Source organism: Gopherus flavomarginatus, chromosome 12 (genome assembly GCF_025201925.1).
Source record: "Gopherus flavomarginatus isolate rGopFla2 chromosome 12, rGopFla2.mat.asm, whole genome shotgun sequence".
In the NCBI taxonomy this organism is placed as follows: domain Eukaryota; kingdom Metazoa; phylum Chordata; order Testudines; family Testudinidae; genus Gopherus; species Gopherus flavomarginatus.
Window position 1 is genome coordinate 30,965,364 of NC_066628.1, and position 25,002 is coordinate 30,990,365.

At 45.3% G+C, this 25,002-nt stretch overlaps 1 protein-coding gene across 1 annotated transcript in view; it reads left to right on the forward strand.

Annotated features, from left to right (window-relative positions):
• The window catches only part of CDRT4 (CMT1A duplicated region transcript 4), a 59,584-nt gene extending 37,821 nt beyond the window's left edge, over positions 1-21,763 (forward strand). The window contains exon 2 of the mRNA XM_050919462.1: positions 19,684-21,763. Coding sequence (XP_050775419.1) covers positions 19,684-20,159 — 476 coding nt within the window. The 3' untranslated portion in view covers positions 20,160-21,763. The remainder of the gene's footprint in view (positions 1-19,683) is intronic.
• The last annotated feature ends 3,239 nt before the right edge of the window (positions 21,764-25,002 follow it).

Below are 25,002 nucleotides of genomic sequence, written 5' to 3' on the forward strand. Positions count from 1 at the left end.
GATGGAGTGGACAGCAACACTGGCAACAGGAAGCATCTCAAGGGATTGCCAATCAGCATCACCTCTGTCTTGTTTGGGTCCCTACATCTGCCCGAAAAGTGGAGAGCAAGGAAACAGGGCTGATGGACAGGAGTCATAGAGTCAAATGTCATTTGCACGGTGAGCCCGCTGTGGTCCATACCATCTTGTTCTCTCCCATAGTGCCTGATTTCACATAAATGAAGGACAACTGGGGATGGCAAGTCAAGGTCTTATGGCCCCCTTAGCTGAGAACTCACTGGAATGTCTCCAAGAGAGGAATAAAACTGTGCTGGAACATAGAGAGATGGTCAGCAACCAAGAAAACGATTCGGCAAAAATTTCTGAAATTTCACTGGTGTTCCCAAGTTGCAAGGTTTGAAACTAACCAATCTTCTGTGTTTTCACAACTATTTCTACCATATCTTTTACCAGAAAGTTCCTTTCCTTAATAAAACCCCAGTTTTCTGTAAAAAGATGCAGTTTTCAGAAGGTGAAAAATTTCAATAATAATGAGAACAAAACTTTGAAAAATAATTTAAAGGAAAATTTTATAATGTGGATAATTTTTCACAAATAGTTTTGGTTTCGAAAAAAGCCCATATTTTGAACAAGTCATTTTTTTATGGCAAATTTCTCCAGGCTCCACTTTCTGGTTAGTAAGGTCCAATATTCTATGGCAAGGGTAGGCAACCTATGACACGTGTGCCAAAGGCAAGCTGATTTTCAGTGGCACTCACACCGCCCAGGTCCTGGCCACTGGTCCGGGGGGCTCTGCATTTTAATGTAATGTTTAATGAAGCTTCTTAAACATTTTAAAAACCTTATTTACTTTACATACAATAATAGTTTAGTTGTATATTATAGACTTGTAGAAAGAGACATTTTAACGTTTTTAGAAGGTATTACTGGCATGCTAAACCTTACATTCGAGGGAATAAATGAAGACTCAGCACATCACTTCTGAAAGGTTGCTGACCCCTGTTCTACAGGGCCGCCCAGAGGATTCCAGGGGCCTGGAGTCTTTGGTGGCAGGGGGCCCCTGCTTTGGGGGTAATTCGGTGGTGGGAGGTCCTTCTGCTCCGGGACCCGCTGCCGAAATGCCCCAAAGACCCGCAGCGGGGGTCCTCCACTGCTGAATTACCGCCAAAGCGGGACCCGCCACCAAGGCGCAGCTGGATCTTCGGGGCACTTCGGCGACAGGTCCCGGAATGGAAGGACCCCCCACCGCCAAATTACCGCTGAAGACCCAGCTGCACTTCGGTGGCGGGTCCCGCTTCGGCGGTAGTTCAGACGCAGGAGGTCCTTCTGCCCCAGAGTGGAAGGACCCCCCGCCGGCGAAGACTGGGAGAGGAAGAAGCTCCGGGGACCCAGGCCACATGAGAGTTTTCTGGGGCCCCCGGGGTGAGTGAAGGACCCTGCTCCAGGGGCCCTAAAAACTCTCGTGGGGGCCTGGGGCAAATTGCCTCACTTGCCCCCCCTCTGGGCAGCCTGCTGTTCTGTGGCATGGTGTTAGAGCGGACAAAGGCCTGAGTCTGGTACTCCCACAGCCTAATTCTCCATTGCTCTGTGTTTCCATGATCATTTACACCAGAGCACATGAGAGCAAAACCAACTGTACTGCACAGCTATTGGAGTATTACACCCCCCTTTGCAGTGGTGGAACGGCTACCTGGAATGATGTGACGTAGGGAATGGGGCCCATGGCCTCCAGCATCTGTCACCAGTTTGCCATTCACCACCAAAATGGATTTATGAAAAGAAATAAGAGGCATTGACTGCTCCTTTCGGAACAAACAGGGTTAATCACAGGCTGAATCAGAGCGGTATTATAGAGGCTTGGAAATCTGGGATGTATTAAAGCTAATCAAACTGGGAATTAGGAGGAAGAACCATGTCCAGCCAGTATAAGAGTTTTCTCAGGGCTTTAGAGCCCAACTTCTTCAAATGAAGCTCTGATCTGAAGTAGCAATGCCAGAATTTCTAATTGGGGCCTCAGGGAAATGAAGGATGAACAGGCTGATCTGTTTGAACCACCATGCTCGCCTAGCATGTAATTTTTAATGCCTTGTTGTACTTTCCCTGCTTGTTCGCCAGGCTTACAAAGCACCCATTGTTCAGACTGCAGCAGCATTTACTCTTTCAGATTGATTAGAAATTGTGCAGTTGCATATTTTTTGTGGTCTCACGGCCTGATGGATAGGGAGGTTAGTGGCTCTGTAACACAGCAGAATAGCCCCTAGGTATATAAACTGCAGTGGAGTGCCAACAGTCATAAGCCAAGGAGGACTCACTTCCTGAGCTTTGGGGCCCCTTGATCTCCTGAGGGAAGGAGAAGGAGCTTTTCACCTCTCAGTGATCATTTCCCTCTGTTGTGCTGCTTGGACTGTCCCCTTACGACAAACTGTGCCATTAGCTTTCCATAGGGGGTACACTCCTTAAGTACCCAGGAGACAGCGTGGCCTGCCGGTCAGAGTCTAGGATTAGATAGGTGTACTTGGTCTAAATTTACTTGGTCCTTTCTCAGCATAGGGGAATGGACTAGATGGCCCATCAAGAAGCCTTCCAGCCCTTCATTTCTATGATTCTATGAAACCTAGATTCCCCTCCCAGCTTTGACCGTGTGACTTGTTGTTTGACCTGGGCTAGTGACTCAGTTTGCCTGTCAGTAAAATGGGGATTATAAAATTGACATGTGGCTGTGACTAGCTTAATTAATATTTGTAAATTGATTCTAGGCCCTTGGACGGAAAGTTCTGTAGAAGTGCTAGCTATTACCACATGTTTCAAAGAGACGCAGACTCACAGCTAGACTGGAGAGAATTATTCCACTAATTCTTTCTGCCTTCTACCAGGCTTAACTGAGACAGTGAAACGTCAGGTCATAGTGTGGCCACGCGCCAATCACTCCAGTATCATGTGATTCACTCAGCTACAACCCAATGCATTCCATTGTCCTCGGCATCTGTAGCCCCCGTTCGTATCGTGCTGAAGCTGAATTACTAATTTTCACTGGCAGTAGGGTCACAGTGAGCCCTTACTGTAAGAATGGTGTATTTATTTTGAGTGTGTCCAGCCTCACATACAAACACTATCCTGAACTGACCTTGTTTGCTAATAGCTTTTCTTGCTATAAGTGTCCAGCATGGAAGCAACAGAACCACCAGGATGTGGCACCATCCTGTGGTGAGTCGAGCAGCCTATCACAATCTCCAAGAGACATCAGGATGAGTGTCAGGGTGGAGTCCCCCTGCTGCTACCTTGTTCCAAACTCTTACAATCCTGAGGGAGGCAGGAACTCAGCCAGGAATCAGTCCAGTACACAGAACTCTCTGTGCCGTTATCAGCGTGAACAGAACCCTTTTGCCGGTGCACAGGGCCGTTAACAGGAGCACGGCATAAATCCAACAGCCACAAATAGTCTTGATGGCTTCTCCAGCTTCAGCCTCTTAGTCCTGGATTCAGGCATCTCCTTCTCTTTGGGCAGTGGCTGATTCCTGCATGCAGGAATTCCCACACTCAGGCTGCTCCCTGGGCCTGTCCCTCAGCCCCGAGCTCAGGCTCTCAGCCTGCTGCGCCCCTAGCATGTGCCCTCTTCTGCAGCCTGCACAGCTCCTTCTTGAATGGCATCCTAGAGGAGATCTGGCAGGATTTCCTGCTAGCAACCTACTCAGCCAGAGCTGGTGGGAGGGCAGAAGGTGAAGAGGCCAGGTTTTCCAGTCTGCCTACCCCAGACCACGCAGGTCTCCAGGGACAGGGCTGCCACGTACTGATCTGAGCTGATCCGTGAAGTGGGGGTCCTGAGTGATTTATAGCCACCTCTCCTGGGTGCCGCTTCCTTGTTTAACACATTTGTTCTCTCTGTTCCAGACCAATGGATGGTTGTACATTTATTACCATAGAGCAAATGCGTGTGTTATTTATACCTCCATTGTAAGTGCCCTAACGGGATAGCCTGAGTCACACATACCCTAGTGTACTTTTCATCACTTCCAGAAGACTAACTGAACAAAGGGAAGAACAGAGGGATTGTTTGGCTGCAGTCTAAGGAGTGGGATCTTATAGGAAGTGTTTGATATGGGATAGAATCAGATGGATCTAGATAGCATAATCAACATGCAATAGGAACGAGTAGAAAAATAAGTCCCACTTTACAGAGAAGTAATCTGAGGCAGAGAGTGCATGTGACTTGGCAAAGGCCAGTGGAGGAATCAGAGAGGTGATGAAAATGCAGGAAGCCTGGCTCCCAGGCCAGTTCTCAGACCACTAGACCATGTCATATGCAACATGACAAAACATTGAGTGGTAAAGATTTCAAAAGTGCCATAGTGACTGAGGTGTTAAAGTCCCATTGACTTTCCGTGAGACTTAGGCACCTACACATCTAGTTCACTTTTGAAAATGGGATGTAGGTTCCTAAATCACTTAGTTGCTTTTAAAAATGCTACCCTATAACTCTGAAGCCATCTGGTCTGGCTTACACAAGCTGGTCCATTAGAATAGACAGGTGGCTGGAGCAACTGGCGATTCCATAAAGCATTGGATCTTTGGCCCACCCCTGCTCCAGCCTTGTGCACTGCCATGCAAGAGATTCTGGAGAATAGGGCTCTGCACACACACCTCTTCCAGGGTCAGGAGCAAGACTGGCTCCTAAATGAATATCTTCAGTGCATTCATTCTCCTCCTTGCTGAGACTTTATATTAGCCATGGGGTTAGTGCTCAGCAAGCACACCCCACTGCCTGAAACAAGTCTAGACTCCCAAATCCACTGTTGGCCGAACTCACTGGAGCTCCAGAGGAAGCTCAGGGCTTTGGAGCAATAATGGCTTTGGCTGGGTGGAGGCTGGTGGGGGTGGCAGCTAAAAGAGGCAGATACAGTCATAAGCGAACATCTTGGCCTTTGCGTCCTACTTTGTCTGTCGCTTTGGAGCGCAGGACATTGTGTCTCGGGGAGAGAGAAAATTCACAGAAATTCCAAAGACCCTTCCCTGGCCATCAATATGGGTTCTGTGTGTGGCTGTTATTTTGCTTCTCTTTTACAGTGTGAGGGGGAAAAAGGGTCCCTTTGTGTGAGAACTGAAAGAAATAGTCCAATCCCACAGCCTGCCTGAAATCTTAAGGTCAACTATTTGTCTCCTTGTGTTTTCAGATAAACAAGCTCTTTCCCCCGTATTTCTGACCACTCCTGGCCACTCCCCAAAGTTTTTCGCTTTACTCTGTCCTAGAGGGCACTGGCTCACCACCAATGGGGATCAGAAAGCTGTTGCTGGCAGGGCCCATGCTGTAGTAATAGGATAAGTCTGTGATATGCTTTATCACAGTCAGTAGGAAGGCTTCCGTCAGCTGCAGTGGGCTTTGGAGCCAGGCCCTTTGGGATTATTTGATTCTGTTTTTAAAACATCAGGAGTAAAATCCTGCCCTTGTAGGAATCAATGGCAAACTCCTCATTGACTTCAGCAAGGCCAGGATTTTGCCCTACATTTCAGTTGGAAAGATTCGGGTCCAGCCAGGGAACAAGGCTTAGTAGCAAACAGGGAGGAGTGGGAATCAAGCTGAGTTTGAAGGGACATGAACTGCAGTCACCACCTGTTTCTTGATTCAAGGGACTGCTGCTCATTTTATATGCAGCTGGTATGAATCAGCACAGCTACAGTGAAGTCAAGGGAGCTACTCTAATTGATGCCTGCTGATGTCCAGTATCTCTTTGGACCATTCATTGGGCATCAGATAGCATCCACCCTAGCTAAGGTTCCCAAACAAAACTGGATCAGAGCTTCCTCTGCTTTAAATCAACGGAGCGACATTGAATTCCACCAGTTCCTGGCCTGCCCCTTCTGTTGTAGCTCCTATTTATACCCACTCAGAACTTTCTGAAATGTTCCGGAAGGTTTCCATGCATGATGCCTGCCCCCATTTCTTTCCTCCCTCTTTTCTTTTAAAGCAAAGAAATTAGATATAATCCCCCTACCGCAAAGTTAATGCAGTGGCATGGCTGCAAAGCAAAACTAATGGATGTCATGAAATGCAAAAGTCAAGTGGCAACTGTTCATCCAGGTGCATTGCACAGGTGCATTTTTAAATGTTTCTTGTCTTCTAATGTATTAACGGGTAGATTGTAAAATATGTCGGGTCAAACACAGAGGATAAAGTGCATCCAAATTGCCATTGCTGTCAGAACTTTAACTTTTGCATTTCTTGATGTTTTCCAGTGTTAATTTTGTAAACCTAATGGCTGGTGCTTTGCTATGGGATATTTTGCTATGGGATATTTCTGATGGTGGTTTCTGTCACTAAACTCTATGAAATACATAGTTTCATAGAGTTTAAGGCCAGAAACCACCATCAGTCTATTGTGCTCACTAAAGATGTTGGAATTAAAGAAGCAAAGCTGTGGAAGGGCTCCACTGTATTCTGGTTCTTAACCTGCCTTCATCTTGGTAATAGCTGAACACCATCCAGTAGTGCATTAAGGGATATGACTAGCATCTGCCAGGTTAATGCTGGATCTCAGCGAATTGATTTCATATCACCACAAGCCTGCCTGGTGATTCTGTTTCACCAGTCAGATGCTGATTTGCATTAATGGGCCTGATCTAAAGCACACCGGAATCAACGAGAAGAAGGGTTCCCACTGAATTGAGCGGGTGTTGAGGCCCTTCCAATAGGAAACCGGTGAAGAAAGGAAATATTTGCCAGGCTGTTTTCTTCTTATATTAATTTCTCACTGTGAGCTCGGACCCCAGGTTCAGCATTTTCCTCTTCACTGGGATGTGATGCTGGGCAGTAGACACACAGGTTCTCCCATGCTGCCTTGTCTGTCATCTTCTCCTCCACTGGATTTCGTGAAGATCACTTTCAATCCTTGTTACACAGCTTCCCAATTCACACTCATGGGTAGGAGTTTGGCTGTGAATCAGTTTATGGAGAATTTTAAGTAGTGAAATCAGATGTATGAATAAAGAGTTTTTTGTTGCTCTTATTCCTTCATCAGCTTTATTCAGTTTCAAGCAATACTTTTAACAGTTGCTGCTATATCTGGGTTGGCACTAAGGGTGGAAGCCGTATCCCATTAAAGTCAATAGCAAACTACGATTGACTTCAATAGGACGAGGATCAGCTGCATAGGGAATTTCTTGTCAGTGAGATTTTAAGTTGGCTTCATCTCCTGAAAAATATTACTGACATCCCTTTGTACATTGCTGAATTACAGAGGCAGAAAATACATCACCTTGTTCTTGGAGTTTCATATATTTTGTTCAGGAACCTTGATGGGGGGAAATGAACAGCTAAAACATTGCTGTAAAAACTAAGAACCACTAATTATAATCTCATATCTAGAATGAAGAAATGCTCCTGGGAAGATGGATCCATTATATCCGCTGTAAAATCTAATCTATCCATCCCATGTTCAGCATCAAGGTAGCTGCATCTGCACTTCAGAGAGTGATTTTCTCCAGGACTGAAAGCATTGACAGAATCACAGGTTTTCTTGCCTCTTTTGTCAGTTCTGCTGCAAGGCCTCACCCAATTTCTCACCCTAGGGGTGCACTGAGGAAAACAAGGGATGTTTCCAGGATCCCTGAGGAGGACCAAGTGGTTGGACCTAGGGAAGGAAGAAAGAAGTGACGTGAAAGATCTGGAGTAAAACCACAGTTGTCACAAAGTTTGATCACATTTGTGATCTGACTGATATCCGCCATGATGCATCAGTGATTTCTCCTTCCCTACAATATTTGATATGACAACAACTCCTTTCCCAGAGGCTGATCTAAAGAAACTGATTAAATTAATGGGCCCCTGAGTGGGTTCAGATGGGGGTTGGGTGCTTAGCTAAATTGCTTTGATCTGGCAATTACTTGGGGATTACCTGTAGGTTCCAGCTTTGAAAAGATTGCAAGAGGAGATGTCCTAGCATGTTTCAGTATTTGTATGCACCATATATGGATTAATTCACAGGAATTATAGATTTCAATTGGATTTAAAATATAATGTCAATGAAAGACGTTATGTCTCCAACTCAAAGCCCACTGAAGTCAATGAGATATTTTTCCACTGCCTTTCGTGGATCAAGCCCTATATCTGTGCACTTTTGCAGTGTAAATGTGTGTCTCTCCTGCAATCCGTTAAAGCCACTCAAAAAGCAAATGTTTTTCATTAGTCTGATTCCTGATTCCAAAGCAAAACTAAAGTATTTCTCTCTCCTCTGCCACAGTCTCTGGAGACATGAGCTCTTTCTGATTAGCAGACCCAAACCCAGTGAATATAGAAACCACATGGTGACAAGTAAAATAAAGAAGAGATCAGCATTTGGGAGCCAGCAGTCTGTCAAGAGAGAGCAGCGAGAAAAACTGTAACTTCAACAAAAGAGTGAGAGAAAACTAGTTCTAATTATTCCAAGGTTATTTTTTTTTTAAACAAAAGCTTATTAGTTTGCAAAGTTCCCCTCTGAAACATGTAATTTCATTTCCCCCTCATTTGCTTTTACTACATGTTCTGGGCACTGTCAGAATGGCCTGATTTATAACTGACAGCTTTGGCTATTTTTCATACAAGCTCTCTCTAAATATAATAGTGTGAAAATTGTCCCACTGCCAGGAATTCCTCTTAGAATTATAACTAGCAGCAGTTGCAGCATGCAGAAAAGTGTCAGTAGCTTTATGTTTTTCATAAAAAGCAAAATCCTCTTTTTGGGGGGAAATTGTTTCTCTTATCACTTTGAGTACATTGACTATCTCAACATGTCCTGGGAAAACAAATCAATGGGTGTTACTGCAATGATTCCTGCTGCCAGCAGTGCAGATTTTAGATTACAGAGGAAATGTTTATTGACCAGGATTTTTTATCTGCAGTTTTGTTCCTTAGGCTTAATTCCCATCCAATAGTCTCCTGAAGCAGCTTGTAAAATAAATCAGCAACACGGACATGATGCATAATGTGGTGTTTCTGGCTACAGGGACTGTAACATGGAGAGCAGCATATGGACAGGCGCTCAAGTGCTGCATTTTATTCAGTGAAATTTCAGCATTGGCCAAAAATTAGTTGTTTATTTTTGGTCCGGGATGGAAATTGCACAATTTTAGCAGTGACAAGCGTTGTCCATTAAGAGACATTTCTCCACCAATGATGCTGGCAGATTTCTCCAGCTGTTCGTGAAAAGGGTCTCCCTGTTTGTCTGCAACAATTGCTGGTTTTACAAGGATTTTCCATTGTTTTCATCTCTTTTTGTCAAAATTAGAGTGAGCTCTGAATCTCACGCCTTGAATCAGAGCACCCGTGAACTCTGGAAGCGTTTGATCCGGACTTGAAATTGACTGCTCACATTCCAAGGGGTGGGAATATTTCTCCTCGCTTTTAGTGCTTTTGATTTTAAACTTCCTAAAGAGCATCTATTCTTGCTGGTTCATGGAGCCATTGGTTTGATGAGGATCTTTGTGGAGATGATCACAATGGGCCAGATTCACCGACATATGTTGGGTTCTTAGGTGACACAGAACAGCTGTAAAGCTGGTTTGGTAGCAGATTCAACTGGACTGCTTGTTGTTTTGCATCACCAACACAGTGCAAAACAATTGGGGTTTACCAGTGAAACTGGCCTAATAATGGCCAGCCTAGTAACACTGCATCCAAACTTTCTAGGAGTAGTTGAATGTTCCTAATTTGAATCTGCGTTGGATAAGACTGCAGAAGTATGGATGCTTCCAGCAAGCTCCTCTGTTATGTCTGTGCCTGTTGCACACTCAGGGTCAAATTGTGGGTGTGTAGTGTGTGGGTGTGTGCTGTGTAAGGAACCTTCCTCCTTTTGCACACCACATTCAAGGCTAGAGAAAAATTGCAATCCCTGCACTATGCTAAGCTAGGAGGCTGCTCTCTGCCAGCACCCTCTGTGACACAAGCCATCCCACGAGGGGTGTGGAAGATGCTCCACGGTCCCCTCTGTCCTGGCCAGCAGAGCTCACTGCTGAGGAGGAGAACACCTACCCTGCCCACCCAGAGATGCACTCCCCTTGAGTGCCATGAAGCACCAGGAAGAGCTGTCCTTACATCACACACTGGAACGCAGCCTCTGTTTCTGTTTGTTGGAGCAAAGAAGTGAGAGTTCCAAATTGCAAATCAAGTGTCTGTGAGCAGTGGGGAAGTCCTGGCAGATCCCCCAACCTGCATTCAAATTCTGGCTCATCCCTAGAATAAAGATCAGAAGATTGAGATTTGAGTGCCTGTGTGAAATGGACTCAGCTGGGGGCAAGAGGAACCCTTCAGGCAAACTGTTTTCTAAACAGAGAAAGGATCTTCAGCGCCCATAAGGAGATGTGTTTCCAGGAAAACCAGCTAGGGTATAAAATCCAAATCCTTGATAAATGCATGCACATGCATTTAGGAACCCATCCTGCTCCCACTGGGTCAGGGACAAAACTTTGACGGGACCTGGATCATCTAAAGCCCTTCAGGGTGTGTATGAAATTAAGCAGGTTTAGGTTGCTCAGAGGTTGAATTTTTGTTGCAAGCCTGGACTTCATGTCCCCAGTTAAAAAGTCTGGCGAGTTTCTACCTGCCCTGAAGGCCAGTGCTCCCCAGGCCTATTACTAACAGGAGCTGTTCCGTGTGAGCAAGGCACAAACCTTCCATGCCACATTCTTCTTTGACAGGTTACTCCTGGAGATCCTCCATCTGCCAGATTGGCTGGGTGCTGCAGGAGAGGTGCCTTGTGCTGACCTCTGGCTCATAGAGTTTCAGTCTGTTTCCTAAATTATTCAGTTTAAATACGGAGGAGGATGGGGGGTGGGGATAAGCTTCCTAGGAAAATAATAAACATCAGGGATAGATCCCTCTGTTTGGGTGGGATATTGAAGAGCATTTCGCTTAACTCTGCTCCCGCTGAAGTCAATGAGAGCTTTGCCTCCTGCGAGTTTGACTGCAGTGGGCACAGAGTCAGGCCAGCACTGAGCGCTTCTGAAATCCCGTTCTGTATGAATACTGGGGAACGATATTCTCCTGAGCCTTCCCTGGAACTTTCCCATGGGGAGGAGTTTTCAGGTTTGATTTCCAGGGCTTGTGTTGTCAAACTAAATTTTCAATAGTGCTTCAGGCTCTCAGCCTCAAAATATTTAGAGATCTGACTCCCATTGATTTTAGTGGGAGTTAGACACCCAGATACCTTTGAGCATCTGGGCTTAAGGAACTTAGGAGCCTAACTCCTACTGCTTGCTAACAAGCCTTGCTACCTTTGCGTATATCCATTTCATGGTCTCGGTGGGTTCAATCAGGTTCCACTGCTGTCTTTAAATCTGGGGCTTTCCTGGAGTCACATAGGAAATGGGATAAATGCTTTCGGGAATGTCTCTTACCTATGAGATTCGATTACAGGAACTGGCCAGACACCTGCAGATAGATTCCCAGAACCACACCTCACCTTCCCACACCGCAGATATCACCCAGGAGAGGGAACTGGGTGTGGCCATGGGACCCATCGAGCTGAGGGATTAGGATACTCGAGTATGTGCATGGTATAAGCAAGGGGAGGCTGAAGGCAAGGATTGTTGGCAAAGAAAGTGAATTGGAAGCAGAGAAAGAAGGATGGAGTTGGAAGGAGGAGAGGAAGAAAGATGGGGCTTGGAGGAGAGAAAGAGAAGGGTGGGATGGAGAAAGAGGTAATGGAGACATAAACTGTGGGGGAACAGCTGAACTCAATGGCTGTGGTTTATCCCAACAGCCAGGCTTTTTAGAGGTTTGATACTTGCCGATTGCCAGGCAGCTGAATTAAATGTCTCTGAAGACAGGACATGAGAACGTGGGCCTGATTTCAGCTGTGTGGTGCAGTGGATCACAGGCCAAACCCAGCCTGTGGGCAGCATGCCCCAGCTGAGTGGGCAGAGAGGCTCAGCGAGGATGCTGGGGGTGACCCAAATGAATATCCTGGCAGCAGCCACTGGGATTCCCCCGGCACTGAACCAGCCTGAGCTTGCATTAGCAGAGTTTGCTGTGCTGGGCAAGGGTGTGTTGCTAGAATCCGCTGTGAGGAGGGAATGTGAAATTTCCATTGGGATATACCTGGAGAGCTCCTGCCAGCTTCAGCATGAGACAAGAGACAGCTCTGTTAGGCTGCTCAGCCCCTTTGGGTAGTTCGTGAACTGTTTAATTCTTGAGCAGCTACAGATAAACCCCAGGCTGGGTTTACTAACCACCTTCCAACTTCAGTGGCAGACAGGGACTCCTGTCCATGCCATGGGAAAAACCTCTTCTCCTAAATGAGCTCTGGGATGCATCACCAGATGCACTGCAGAGGCAGCCCTTGGTAACAGCCACTCGCACAGTACAAATCTCAAGATTTGTAGTGGATCACAGAGCCTTTTCTCTGTAGGTTGGGGGTTCAAATCCAGGCCAGGCTAGTAGCCAAGTCCAAGATCTTACCAACTGATGGTTCTTCAGAACCCTCCTTCATTTCTCACTTAGGTGCAATCCCTCCACCCTGAGCATAGCCCGCCTACTTAGCCCCCAGTCCTTCCATGACCCTGTTTCTCCTCAATGTGTCCCACACCAATGTATCCCTTAGCTAGCACCCCGGTTCGTATCTCTGGTGGAAATGTATGGAGGGACCAACTTGGAGTGACCAGAAATCCTGATATTATTTGGGCCGTCTCAATATTAGGGGCTTTGTCTTACATGGGCAAATATTACCCCCGCCGACCCTCAAAAAAGAAAGTATCCTGATTTTTAACACTTGCTATGTGGTCACCCAGCCTCTTCCCGGTGGGGTGCTGAGGTGGGCTAGACAGAAAATTGGGAGAGCTGCGCTATACAGCTTGTGAGCACACACACTTTTTTTTAACAATAGGGGGTGTGGAATGTACTCTGGGAGGGTATGAGCTGCCCAGCTCTGAAGGCAGAGCAGACAGCGGCAGCTGCTGGCTGGGCACCCAGTTCTGAAGGCAGTGCTGCTGCCAGCAGCAGCACAGAAGTAAGGGTGGTGATGTCATACCATACCACCCTTACTTCTGTGTAATGTTTGACCTTTGCACTGGGAGGGGTGGGGGCTAAGGCAAATTTTGGGGTGGCTATAGCCCCCACAAGCCTCCCTGGCCAATGCTGCCCCTGTGGTCACCATAGACCAACTGCCAGGAAAAGTTATGGAAGCCTTGAGGACTCAGACTGGGAATGGGTGTGGTGTTCCAAGCAGTCAGTGTTGTTCTCACTGCTGTCTTGGAATGTAGCTTGTGCATCATTATGGTAGGTGCCAGTGCAGCGAGGACTGGAGGTGAATGTTGGAGGAGAAACACCTGGGAGAAACACCAATGATATAACAGAGGACAGAGGGAAGGTTTGGAAATAAGACCCTGAGGCCTCATCCCAGGTTTGTTTCACTGTCACATGCAACTCAGACACACAAACACACACAGAGAAATGGAAATATTCTCGTTGGCCAACACCAAATAGCCTTAACTTTGCTTTGTCGCAAAACATTCCCAATATCTACAAAAATCTAAACCAACGCTATCCATCCATCACATAACTTTCTTTCCTACCTGTGCACAAAAATGCAAATGCCTTGCTCGTTCATCACACAGAGTGAAGTCTATGCACCTATCCAAAGCATATGCAATTCCACAAAAAGGTATTTTAGCAATTCGAGACTCTAGGCTTTTTTGAAAACCTCAGCCAACATGATTATCATGCAAATAGCAATGCTTTCCCTCTGATCAAAATAATTCCATGCAACCCTAATTAAATATCATGAGATCCAAAACTAGTAAATGCACATATCTTCCTATCCCTGACTCTTACCCATGACCATAAAGTTATCTATCCCCTTTGTATCAAAAGAGAATGTGGTTCAATACAGTTTTTGGTTTAGTGGAGCTCAGATAAGTATTTCTTTAAAAAAACCATATAAATGTAATTGAGATGTGCACATGCCAAAGCCAAGTCTCGTTGCTGTAATTCTCGTCATTCCTTATTCCATCCCCTACTATGGCTCGTTGCTTTCATTTGTTGCACTGTAAATTCCCTGAGGCAGGAACTATACCATGTCTCTTTGTTCACTATCCTTTATCACATTTTCAGGGAGCTCTACATATAAATTAAAAATAATCTGCTCTCCTTACTTCACCCTCCCACAGAGACCTTTGAACGAAGGGCCCGTCGGCTGTCTCTTTACAACACCTACAGTGTTACGTTTTGATTTGCTTTGGTACTACTGTACATAGCGCTGACCGTTTGTGGCTCTCTCTCCAAGATGATCGGAATGCAGCTCACAGCTGTTTCATAGCAGAGCCTGTGGTATGGGAACAGACTGTAAGTTTTGGATGTGCCTGTGTGGTGCATGGAGTTCTTTTCCATGGCCTTTGTTATTATTGTATTTAATTTACAACTCAGTGTTGCTGAGTGGCTGGGTGCACGGCTTTCAGCTAGAGTGTTAGTTCTTCTTTTTGAAGACCTGATTCCTAGCCTATTGAAGTCTGTGGAAGGACTCCAAAGTGTTTTGGATCAGGCCCTTACTCCTTGAGCCTTCAAACACAGAATCATCTTTGTTGCCTTTGGTGCGGATCCTTCTGTTACACAGTGGACCTCAGTCTGCAGGGCTGTCAATGCAACACTATATTTGCACACAAACACAGTTTAAACACATTTTCTGTTCTGCAAATGTATCACATGCAACCACTGATTAGTAGCCAGGCTCCTTGCTAGCAGATGCCTTTTGGTTTGCAAAATGAAGGCTGAATGGAGCTGCTTAGTGTTGTTTTCCTGGCTATGTACCAGGCAAAACTCTCATAAATAGAGCTGTTGGGGGGGGATGAGATTGTCCTTTTATGGGAAATTTCAACATTTTGAAATGACTTTCTGCTCAGAAAAGGAACAAAAAGTCAAAATGTCAAACTGACAAGTTTCAAATCACAAATATTGGAATGGAAAATTTTGATATTTTTCATCAACAGAAAACAATTTGATATATCACCAGGACTTTTTTTTTTTAATTTTGGAGTAGAAAATTTCGCTTTGTTTCAAAAAGGTGATTTCAAACAACAGTTTTTGTTTTGATTCACCTGATCAGAAAATTGAATTTTGTTTTCAAAATTGACAGTGTGCTGTGGAAAATTTTGATTTCCACAAAACCACATTTTCTGACAGGAATTTTGTTGTGAGAAAATTTTTCATCGCCTCTACTTATATATTGGTGGAGGAGCTTGCCTGTCTCCACACCACCTGTGTATGTAGTAGCCCATTGCTGTGGCATCTGAACTATAAGAGAGCAATTGGGGAGACCAAAGCAACCTCAACATTTATTCTACAAGTCCTCCTATTGCATAAAGTGTAGACTACTCCAGCTTAGAGCTGAGCGAATAATTGATTTTTTGGTTCAGGGCCAAACTGGAAAGCAAAAGTGGTTCAGTTCAAACCAAAACTGTTTTTTTCACCAAAACCAAAACAATTGGAAAAAAAAAACCTTTGTTTCAGGATGAACAGAAAAGTTTGTTTGATCTCAAATGATTTTTTGAGGGGGGGTCATTTAGTTGTGGGCCATTTTTGAATACCTCCCCTTACTTTAAATTATCTAAATTTTGTAAGAAAATGCTGTTTTTTTAAATGAAAAGTCAAAACATTTCATTTCAAAATGGTCGAAACTAAATGTTTTGACTTTTCTGGAAAAAAAATCCATCTTTTTTTCAGCCAAAACTCATTGCCAAATTCAATCTGAATTTGTAAATAGTTTCTGTGGCCTGAAAAACGTATTCTTCTGCTAATTTGCTATTTGCCCCTCTTTTTTGTGTGTGTTTTGTTTTGCCCACCTCTAGCTGATCTACTCACATTAGCCTCACTAGTGCTACCGAGAGCCACATCTGTACATCAGAGGTAAACTCAGCTCATGCAGTAACTACATGGAAATTCCACTCAGAAGCATGAAGGAAAATGCCTGCAGCAGACCTTGAACAACTTAGTAATGCAGGAGAGTGAAGAAAGCCTACAACACATGCCCTTGGGATGTAATGAAAGATTCTTCTGATTCTAATCAGGTGACTGAAATGAGTGCCAGCATTATCCCGGTCAGAATGAGATTGCTGACAAGCGTGGAGAGAGCCGAAGGGAGCAGCGGGAAGCAGAAAATAAAAGAACAGTAGCCAGTTATCTCAGTGACTTTCTTGTTCTCCAGGGTGGGCAGGAGTACCACATACATAAGAGCAAATTCTGGACTGTGTGCACCCTGCATGAGACAGTATGTCACCAGGAGCTGCAGAGCAACAGAGCCAAGCAGGCTGCAGGAATAATTATACAGTACAACTGCTGCTGGATTCTCTAATTTTCTTGGAGCTGGGAATGGACAGAACGTGGGTAGGTGCAGAGCACTGAAAACAAACACGTGGTTTTTTTCTGGCACAGTGCTATTCCACCAGCAAAGTGAGCAGAAGATAAGCTTGAGCAGAGCATGGTTTCCATTAATAATTAGGCATAGCGATGTTGCTTAGTGGTTAGAATAGATGACTGAGAGTCAGGTCTCCTGGGTTCTGTTCCTGTTTCTGCTAATGACTTGCTGAGTGACCATGGGAAATTCATGTAACATTTCTCAGAGTCTCTGTCTCTAAAATGGAGATAAGAATATCTCCCTACCCGACGCAGGGATTGTGTCTATTATAGTAGCGCGTAAAGGCCCTAACAGAGATCAAAGGGCCCTTTGAGTATGGCACTGTACAAATACATAGTAAAAGCTTAACCTCAAAGAACTCTTTAGCTGAATAGAGCGGGAGAAAAGAAGTGGTATCCCCACTTAACAGATGGGAAACTGAGACACTGAGAGATGGGATAGAATTTAGGAGCACCCTAAGGGGTTTAAGAGCACAAGTCCCATTGACTTGCATTCCTAAAGGACTTAGGTGCTTTTGAAAATTCCACCCTAAGTGACAGGCCTGAGGTCATGCAGAGAGTTTGTGTCAGAACGAGGAACTAAGACTAGAACGGCTGAGTTCCAGTGCACTTCCTCAGTTGCATAACCATATTTCCTCTCTGTGCCTCACTGCCATTTGGGGCATTGAGAGGTTGATCAAATGACTGCAAAACATTTTCAGCCTCTCAGATGGATGGTGCAGATATTTACTGGTGCTAATTCTTCCTGTATAAAACATTTCATAAGGTGTCCTGGGGTAGAAATTACAGACGCTTGGTGGGCTAGGCTTCCTGCATCTGCAAATTGAACTACAGCTGGTTTCTCCCTTGCTCTTTTGAAGACACCGGGAGTCTCTGCATTGACTTTCATGGGAACTGAATCTGGCCCCAAAAGAGCATCATACAATCCTGGAGTGATGGGGAAAGAATCCCATTAGTCTGGGTTGCCTTGCCCGTCCCCCTGCCCGCTGCACTCTTCCTGCCAACAGTCTGTTCTCCAATGCTTAGGCCAAATCTAGTTTTAAATATCTCTACTGTGGAAGCATCCCCCATTTCAGCAGAGTGATTATACCACAAGGTGGGCCTGGTCAATGGAACCTTTCCCCTGCTCTCCATCCTCAATGACCTGCTTGTTTAACCAAGAGCAGGCTTTAGCCTGTAAATATTTAATCGCTAGTTACATAATTGTTGTGATTATGCAGTGCTAGTAAAGATAAAAGCAATTACAGGAAATTCTATCGCTGCTCGTGGGCTGTGCAATTCTTAAAGGAATAATTGCTGCCAGGCAAGAATGAGTTGCTTTTGTGACAGGTTTTAAGTTCAACACTATAAAGGAAACGAAAAGTCTGATTTCTCAAGGCATGTTTGATGGGCCATCAGGTCTTTTCAGCAACTTTCTTTCTTCTTTGGATTTTCTCTCCTATATGAAGCTGCATGTGCACCAGAGAGTCTAGATCTGTCTCCTCTGCACGCTGAGCTGTGACTGCAGCATAGGTAGGCATACCTGGGCTGGCTTGACCCATGGCTAAAAACAGCAGAGTAGATGAAGAACTGTGGGCTTCAGCAACACAAATAGGTATCGAGGGTCCCTGGCATGCTGGTACAGCCCATGCCACTACATTGACATGGCTATCTTTAGCTATGCTCGGGGCATGTGCAGGGGGTGGGGCAAGCAGGGGCATGGGCCCTCCCAATCGGCAGGGGCACAGAGATCCTCTGGGGCCCAGGCGGGGAGCATGAGCTCCACCAGCCCTGGGGCTGTTGGGGGGAGGGAGGGATGGAAAGTCAGCTCCACTAGGCTCATGGGGAGACAGCTCCTCCAGGTGCAGGGGACAGAGGTGGGGGTGGCGGGAAGAGGCAGCTCCTCTGGACATGGGGGGCACAGAAAGTGCCCCTCCAAAAGCAGCCAAATTTTTATTCCTGTGCATGCCCCCATGCTAGTGTAGGTAAAGTTAGCACAGGTCTGTCTACTCCAGCTGCAGAATAGACATACACTCCGACTCTCATCTCTCTAGTCATATCTATAGCTTCTAAAGCTTTTTGTTTTGTTTGTTGAGATACCAGAGGAGAAACTGTGTCTAGTGGTTAGAACAGAAAACTTGGGAGTTGGGAGATTTTAATGTAGGGATGGGCCCTGCTACTGATGCGCTGTTTGACCTCAGGCATGGAGCAGCTCTGCAGAAAGGCTAAGTATTGTTATGATTATGTTTCCTTTGCCTTTCGTCTTTTTGTTAATTGATATGTGAGGGTTCCAACTTGACCTCAGTTCCATATTGCCCCCAAGAAAATGCTGTTTGGAATAGTGAGAACAACCCATGCCTTCAGTGCACAGTAACACCGAGCTCTTACATAGCCCTTGTCATCAGTAGATCTCACAGAGCCTTACAATGGAGGTCAGTGTCATTACCCCCTTTTTACAAAAGGGGAAACAGAGGCACAGAGCTGAGCAGTGACTTGCCCAAGGTCACCTAGAAAGGCAGTGGCAGAGCCAGGAATAGAATCCAGGTCTTCTGAGGCCCAGTCCAGTGCTCTAGCCATTAAGTCACGCTGCTTAGACGGTAGAGTGATAAGTGCCTTAGATATGTAGCTTATTTTAAATATAATTAAGCAAGAGGTGATAGGCCCCAGCCGCTCAGTTGTTTCCTTGGGCATAGCTGCAGTCCCGAGGTTCTCCTGAGTGCACGCCCGGCTCTCTGATACTGCCTGGTAGATTGCTGGACAAACCAAAGAGAGTTGGGAAGAGGTAGGGCCTTGGCAGAGTTAACTGGCCATGATGAAGGGGAACTTACGCCCCCAACCCCAGAGGTGCTGCAGGCAGGAGCACTCTCCCTTCATGTTGGGCAACTCTGGCAGATCTTGTGCCTTCTGCTGCTCCCACTGAGACATGACTCTGCCTCAGTAAAAGTGCAAAGGGAAAACCTTCCATACCCTACACGGGACCTGTTATCTGGTGAGGGTCAACCCTGCTGCAACTCAGGTACCAATGGCGGCAGCAGCAATGGGAATCTTGCAGCAGAATAGGTGCTGGGCATTGCACTGTTTGCCCGCCAAGCTCTGCCCACTCTGACTGGTTTTGTCGGAGCCGTGGGCTCTTCGCTGTGGCAGGTGTGGGTGCTGCAGATAAGCGCACTGATTTCTTTCCGTCTTGGAAACCAAGCCTTTCCTCCTTGTACCTCTGTGAGTGCTGTGGCGAATTCAGGCCTTTCTCTGCTGCCTCTGAGGCCGTCAAAGCAAAGCAAAACGTAACTGGCTGTGCGTGCTGCATTCTAAACTTGTCCTTATCTCTTGGTTTCCAGAACACAGTTTGTTCTCAGCGAATATCGGCCTCCCCAGCCCTTTGATCCACCGCTGCCGCCAGTGGCCAGCCTACACCACTTTCACGTCTCCGATGGTCAAAATGCTAGTGGAGCAAGACGAGCTGAGGAAGGCTGGGTCCCAGGGAACATCTGAGGAATGCAGACAGGGAATGGGCAGCAGCAGGAGCAGCGGGGGCCACATGCCAGGACGAAACCCAAGTGATGGGTCTCAGGAAGCAGGTTTTACTGGGACAACCCAAGAGTCATCAAGGCCAAATGAAGATAGCAGACCCCTTAGGATTGCCAGGGGCACTCCAGCAAACACCGAGGGCTTGGTTTTCCAGAGTAGTTCATCCTCAGCGGGCCCCCCAATTAAAGGCAATAAGGTTATTTTCTCCAGTAAACCCCCCTTCCGTGTGCTACCATATGGCTCCCAGATGTCTCCCAGCAAGCAGAAATCAACTGCCTGCAGTTAGAAAATTTGATCTCAAGTGTTATGCTTCACCACTCTGGACTGCATTAAAGTTCATCTGCAACTGACTGTTCAGGGGTTGGTTTGGTTTTTAATCATATCCTTAAAAGCCCCACTTGAACTCATTTGGATGATGGCATGAAGGGTAGAACGATGCTTACACAGCATACGGAATGCTGTCTTAGGAAACACCCTACAAGGGGGTATAATGTAGAACACAGCATACAAATGTTTACACAGGCACACACAGATCTACACGTTCTGGACCTAATTCTTTGCTCCCTTGCACCATATGTCTTCATTTGCATCCCCACAAAGTGAGCGTAAGATGCTACCATTCCAATTTAGCAATGTTTTACATTCAGTGGACTGGTGGAACTGACTTTTCACTAGTAGACATGACTAGGCAAAGTATCAGTGAATCAGACTATAATGATCATAATAATTAATAATGAATAGTGTAATAAACTGGCTCTTAGAGTATTGACTTTAGGTGAATACAGCAAGCCTCCATTAAAGCACATCAGAATGGAGTGAGTCCAGCAGCCCATTTATATATTTATGTGAATATCATCCTATAAAGAGTCAAAGATTCTCCATTGCCCTGTAGCTTGTGTGGTCATTTATGCCAGAGCAAAGTGGGTATAAGATGCTACTTAACCAGAACAGCCTGACTCTTATTTACATTAAGGCCACTTTACATCACTCAGGCAGCGTAACGTGATGGTTGGTTAGACTGCCCAAATGGTGTCGAGTGGCCTTAGTGCAAACGAGAATCAAACCCAGACCCTTTGCACTGGTGAAAGTCACTATCGCAGGGCAATGGCTGATCAGGCCCGTATGCATTCTGTGTCCCGAGAACAGATGTTCATCTTGTGATGTTGCACCCCATAATGCTTTATAGAAATACGTTTATGAATGTAAATATGCCATAACTGGAATATGTTTTATGCTACATATGCCATGTAACAGATCTCTGCAAAGGTTATGATCTACTGAATATATTCATCCGATTTGTATCATTTTAGTTTTCAAAGTTATGAATATTGGCTGTGTACTTGTTTGATTTTAAGTAGCCTCAGCTTCTTGAGAAAAGGTCAGCTTCTTGAGAAAAGACTATTCTCAGTAAGTGCCCAGTCAAGAAACACTTAATCTGACAATAGACTTTGATAGATGCAAATCCACATCTGAGGTTTCTTGGGAACATTCCTGTAGAGAACTAGGTCATGCATAGACATATGACCTGCCCAGGTGATTCCAAAACTCCCTCTTGTAGAGGGGATTCTACACAGGGGAAGTGGGGGTTTCCACCCACAAGATATAAACTATATAAAGCCCTCGGAGACCCCTCCATTTTGTCTTCAGCTGGCTCAAGAGGTAGCCTCTCCACCCACAAAGGATACCTGAAAGAAACTGGAACAAAGGACAATAAGTGTAACTGATTGCTGGACCCACACTAGAAGGAGGCTAGTCTGTAAAAGAAGCTCATTGGAACATCTCTGAGGGTGAGATATCACCAGTAATCACTTTCTTACTGTATTAGGCTTAGACTTGCATGTTTTATATTATTGTGCTTGGTAATTCACTTTGTTCTGTCTGTCATTACTTGGAACCACTTAAATCCTACTTGTTATATTTAATAAAATCACTTTTTACTTATTAATTAACTCAGAGTATGTATTAATACCTGGCAGGGAGGGGGCAAACAGCTGTGCATATCTCTCTATCAGTGTTATAGAGGGTGAACAATTTATGAGTTTACCCTGTCTAAGCTTTATACAGGGTAAAATGAATTTATTTGGGGTTTGGACCCTATTGGGAGCTGGGTATCTGAGTGCTGGAGGCAGGAGCACTTCTTAAGCTGTTTTCAGTTAAGCCTCCAGCTTTTGGGGGACATGGTTCAGACCTGAGTCTGTGTTTGTAGCAGGCTAGCATGTCTGGCACAGCCAGATGTGGTAAGAGGAGGCCCTGAGATATAAACCTTGGTATCAGAGGCCTGGTATGAGGCCTGAGGCCTGAGCTAAAGAAATGGTCAAGACTTTGCTAACATGAAGCAAAGTTAAGCTGTGAGCCAGAGGCAGGCCCTGCTCACAGAAGCTGGCAAGGAAAGGGCTGATGCTGCAAGAAGATATGTACCTAAAAGGTACTGAACACTAGAGATCAGAACATTCACATACTTGCACATTCCACACAGATAACAAGGAACAGGCTGACCCATCCCAATAACAGGGCCAAAAGGGTAATATAATGGATAGAGTTGTTTTGTTTGAACCAACATGTACAAGGTAAGAGGCGGCACCTTACTACGTAGAGGGGTTGTACCTGGCTACGTAGAAGGGTTGCACCTCAATACGTCAGGAGTGATGTGTAACTTGTTTGTACCTGTGTATAAGAATGCATCCCTGGGGCGGTGTTTTTGTCCGGCTGAGGGGGCAGTGGAAAGTCCCGCCACTGACTGAGCCGAGTCCATTGCCAAGAGGCACTTTCTCGTAGTATACCCTGAATTAGACTAAGAAATCTACAGGGAACTATCATTGTGTCCATACGGCAATAAACCTGGCCGACGTGCCTTCATACCTTACTAGACTCTGTGGTCATTGGAGGTTCTCTTCGGGGTCTGCTGTGTCAGCTATTTGCGCAAGCTGGGACGGCACACAGAGGGAACACACTCATGCAGATGAGTGATACCAACATTGGAGAGAGCAGAGCATCACACCGGTAGCATCTGACAACACCAGACAGGGCACTGAAGTCCCAAGCTGCCAGGGAAAATGGGCTCAGAGGTAGTCTCGGCACCTCAGGTGGCAGTTCCCAAGAGGGTGTCTGTGATCCAACTCGTCACACTTCTCTGAAATGCTCCCCCGCAGTTCTAGTTAGTTATTTTACACTGAATCCTATTGTGGGGTGGCGGTAGCGGAAATGAAAGATCTACTTCCCAGTTCTTCCTGCAACCTGGGGCTCATTGTAACTACTGACTTAAACCACTTTCTCCATCACCTTTCTTCACTGGAGGAACTGGCTGCTAATTCTGCAAATGCAGGAAACCAGAGCTATTTATAATCAGCTCAGCGAGCAGAAAAAATACAGTAGAAGGCTAAAATCATCCCTAAATCCCAGAAATAGTGGCTGAGGTGACTGAAGAACGCTTTTGTTTTCCTTTTGCATGAGTGTGTGTTTGTGCATGTGCGTACACACCTGTGTGTGTGTGAATTTAGTGCTGGTGAAAGGACAAAGCAAGGCATCCATGGCAATTGAGTTCTCTTCAGACAGGAAGTGTGGTCTAGCAGTTAGAGTGCTGGATTGTCTGGGACCTGTTCTCTGCTTTGCTGTTGATTCTGTTATATTTGCAGGTCACTTAAATTATCCATGCCTCAGTTTCCCTGTCTATAAAATGGGGATCACAATATTTAACTGCCTGACTGGGAAGTTGTGCAACTGATGGAAAACTTTTGGACAGAAGTTTTCTATTGGAAAATGCCAAGTCATTTAAATCAAAATGTTTCATGGGATGTATTGTCTTTGTTGAAATTTTTCAACAAAAAATTATTGAAACTTTTGTTTTGATAAGGTGGAAGCATTTTGTTTTTACAATATAATAGGGCTTTTGTTTTTCTGGGTTTATCAGTTTCGTTGAGGAGGGGTATTTGTAGCAATTTTTGAGTTTTACATAGCTGTCCAATAATCAGTGTGTGTTGGGGCTTTCTGTTTACATATGCTGTGTGCAATGAATAATCTCTTGGTAATGGTCCCTAGTGCGCTTTAACAAGGTACCGTTTCAAACAGCACTACATTAAACCACACTGGGGAACGTTCAGTACGCGCCAGCAGAGTATGCACAGACCAATTAACGTGCAGCACATCAGTGCATGTTAGAAATCACACCCCTGTAGGCCGCATTACTGCTCTGTGCAGACAAGATAAAAATAGCGGTTTGTGGGGTTTTTCTAGTTTTTATTGGATCAACACTGCTTTCTTTGTGTGTGTGCGTGTGCATGCGTGCCCAGGGTGATTTATCTGTGTTTATTGGCTAAAACCTAAAATCAGAAGCCCTAAATAAATAACTAAATATAATATAATATAATCTAAAAGTCAAAATGATAAATATGAACCAAAGCGCTTCAACCTTGTTGTAGTAAAACGTTTCAATAAGGCTATTTCATTATTTCCTAAATTCAGTTTTTCAGAAACTTCATGTCACGGGAAATTTAGAAACTTGGGCTTTTCATTCTGAGTTGGGATGAAGGGAAAATAGGAAACGTTGGAATGTCTCATCGAACGAAGTTTCTGAGTTTCAGCCAGCTCTATCCATTAGCATTGCTAAAATACTTTGAAGGCCTGATCCAAAGCCCCTTGAAGTCAATGGAAGGACTCCCGTTGACTGCAATGATTTTATATTGGGGCCTTCCATCTTTTAATGAAACATGCTACAAGAGGGCTAATATTATTTGTTATCCAGAGTTGGTAGGGCTCCGCAGCAGCAGTGTAAGCTCTTCCATGCTGCTCCATCATCTGTGTGGACAGGGGATAGGTTACAGACAGTTGTGATTGTTAACCAGGATGCCAATTAGGGCCAGTTAAGTTTCTGTGTTTTGTGCTGTGGATGCTTATTCTCTGGCAACTGGACTGAGACCTACTAATGATTTTTCATGTAGGCCACTGAACTGCCATCAAATAGTGACAACTTTCTGTTAACTTACAGCCATATCCTAAGCTGGATACAAGCTCTGGATTCGGCTACCAATTCTGGGAGCCAGCCAGCCCCTCTGTTACACTTTAGTTCTCGTGAAAACCACCAAACGGACAAGCCTGCAGGCTGTAGTTCACTCTTCCTCTGCAGACCAGACTCA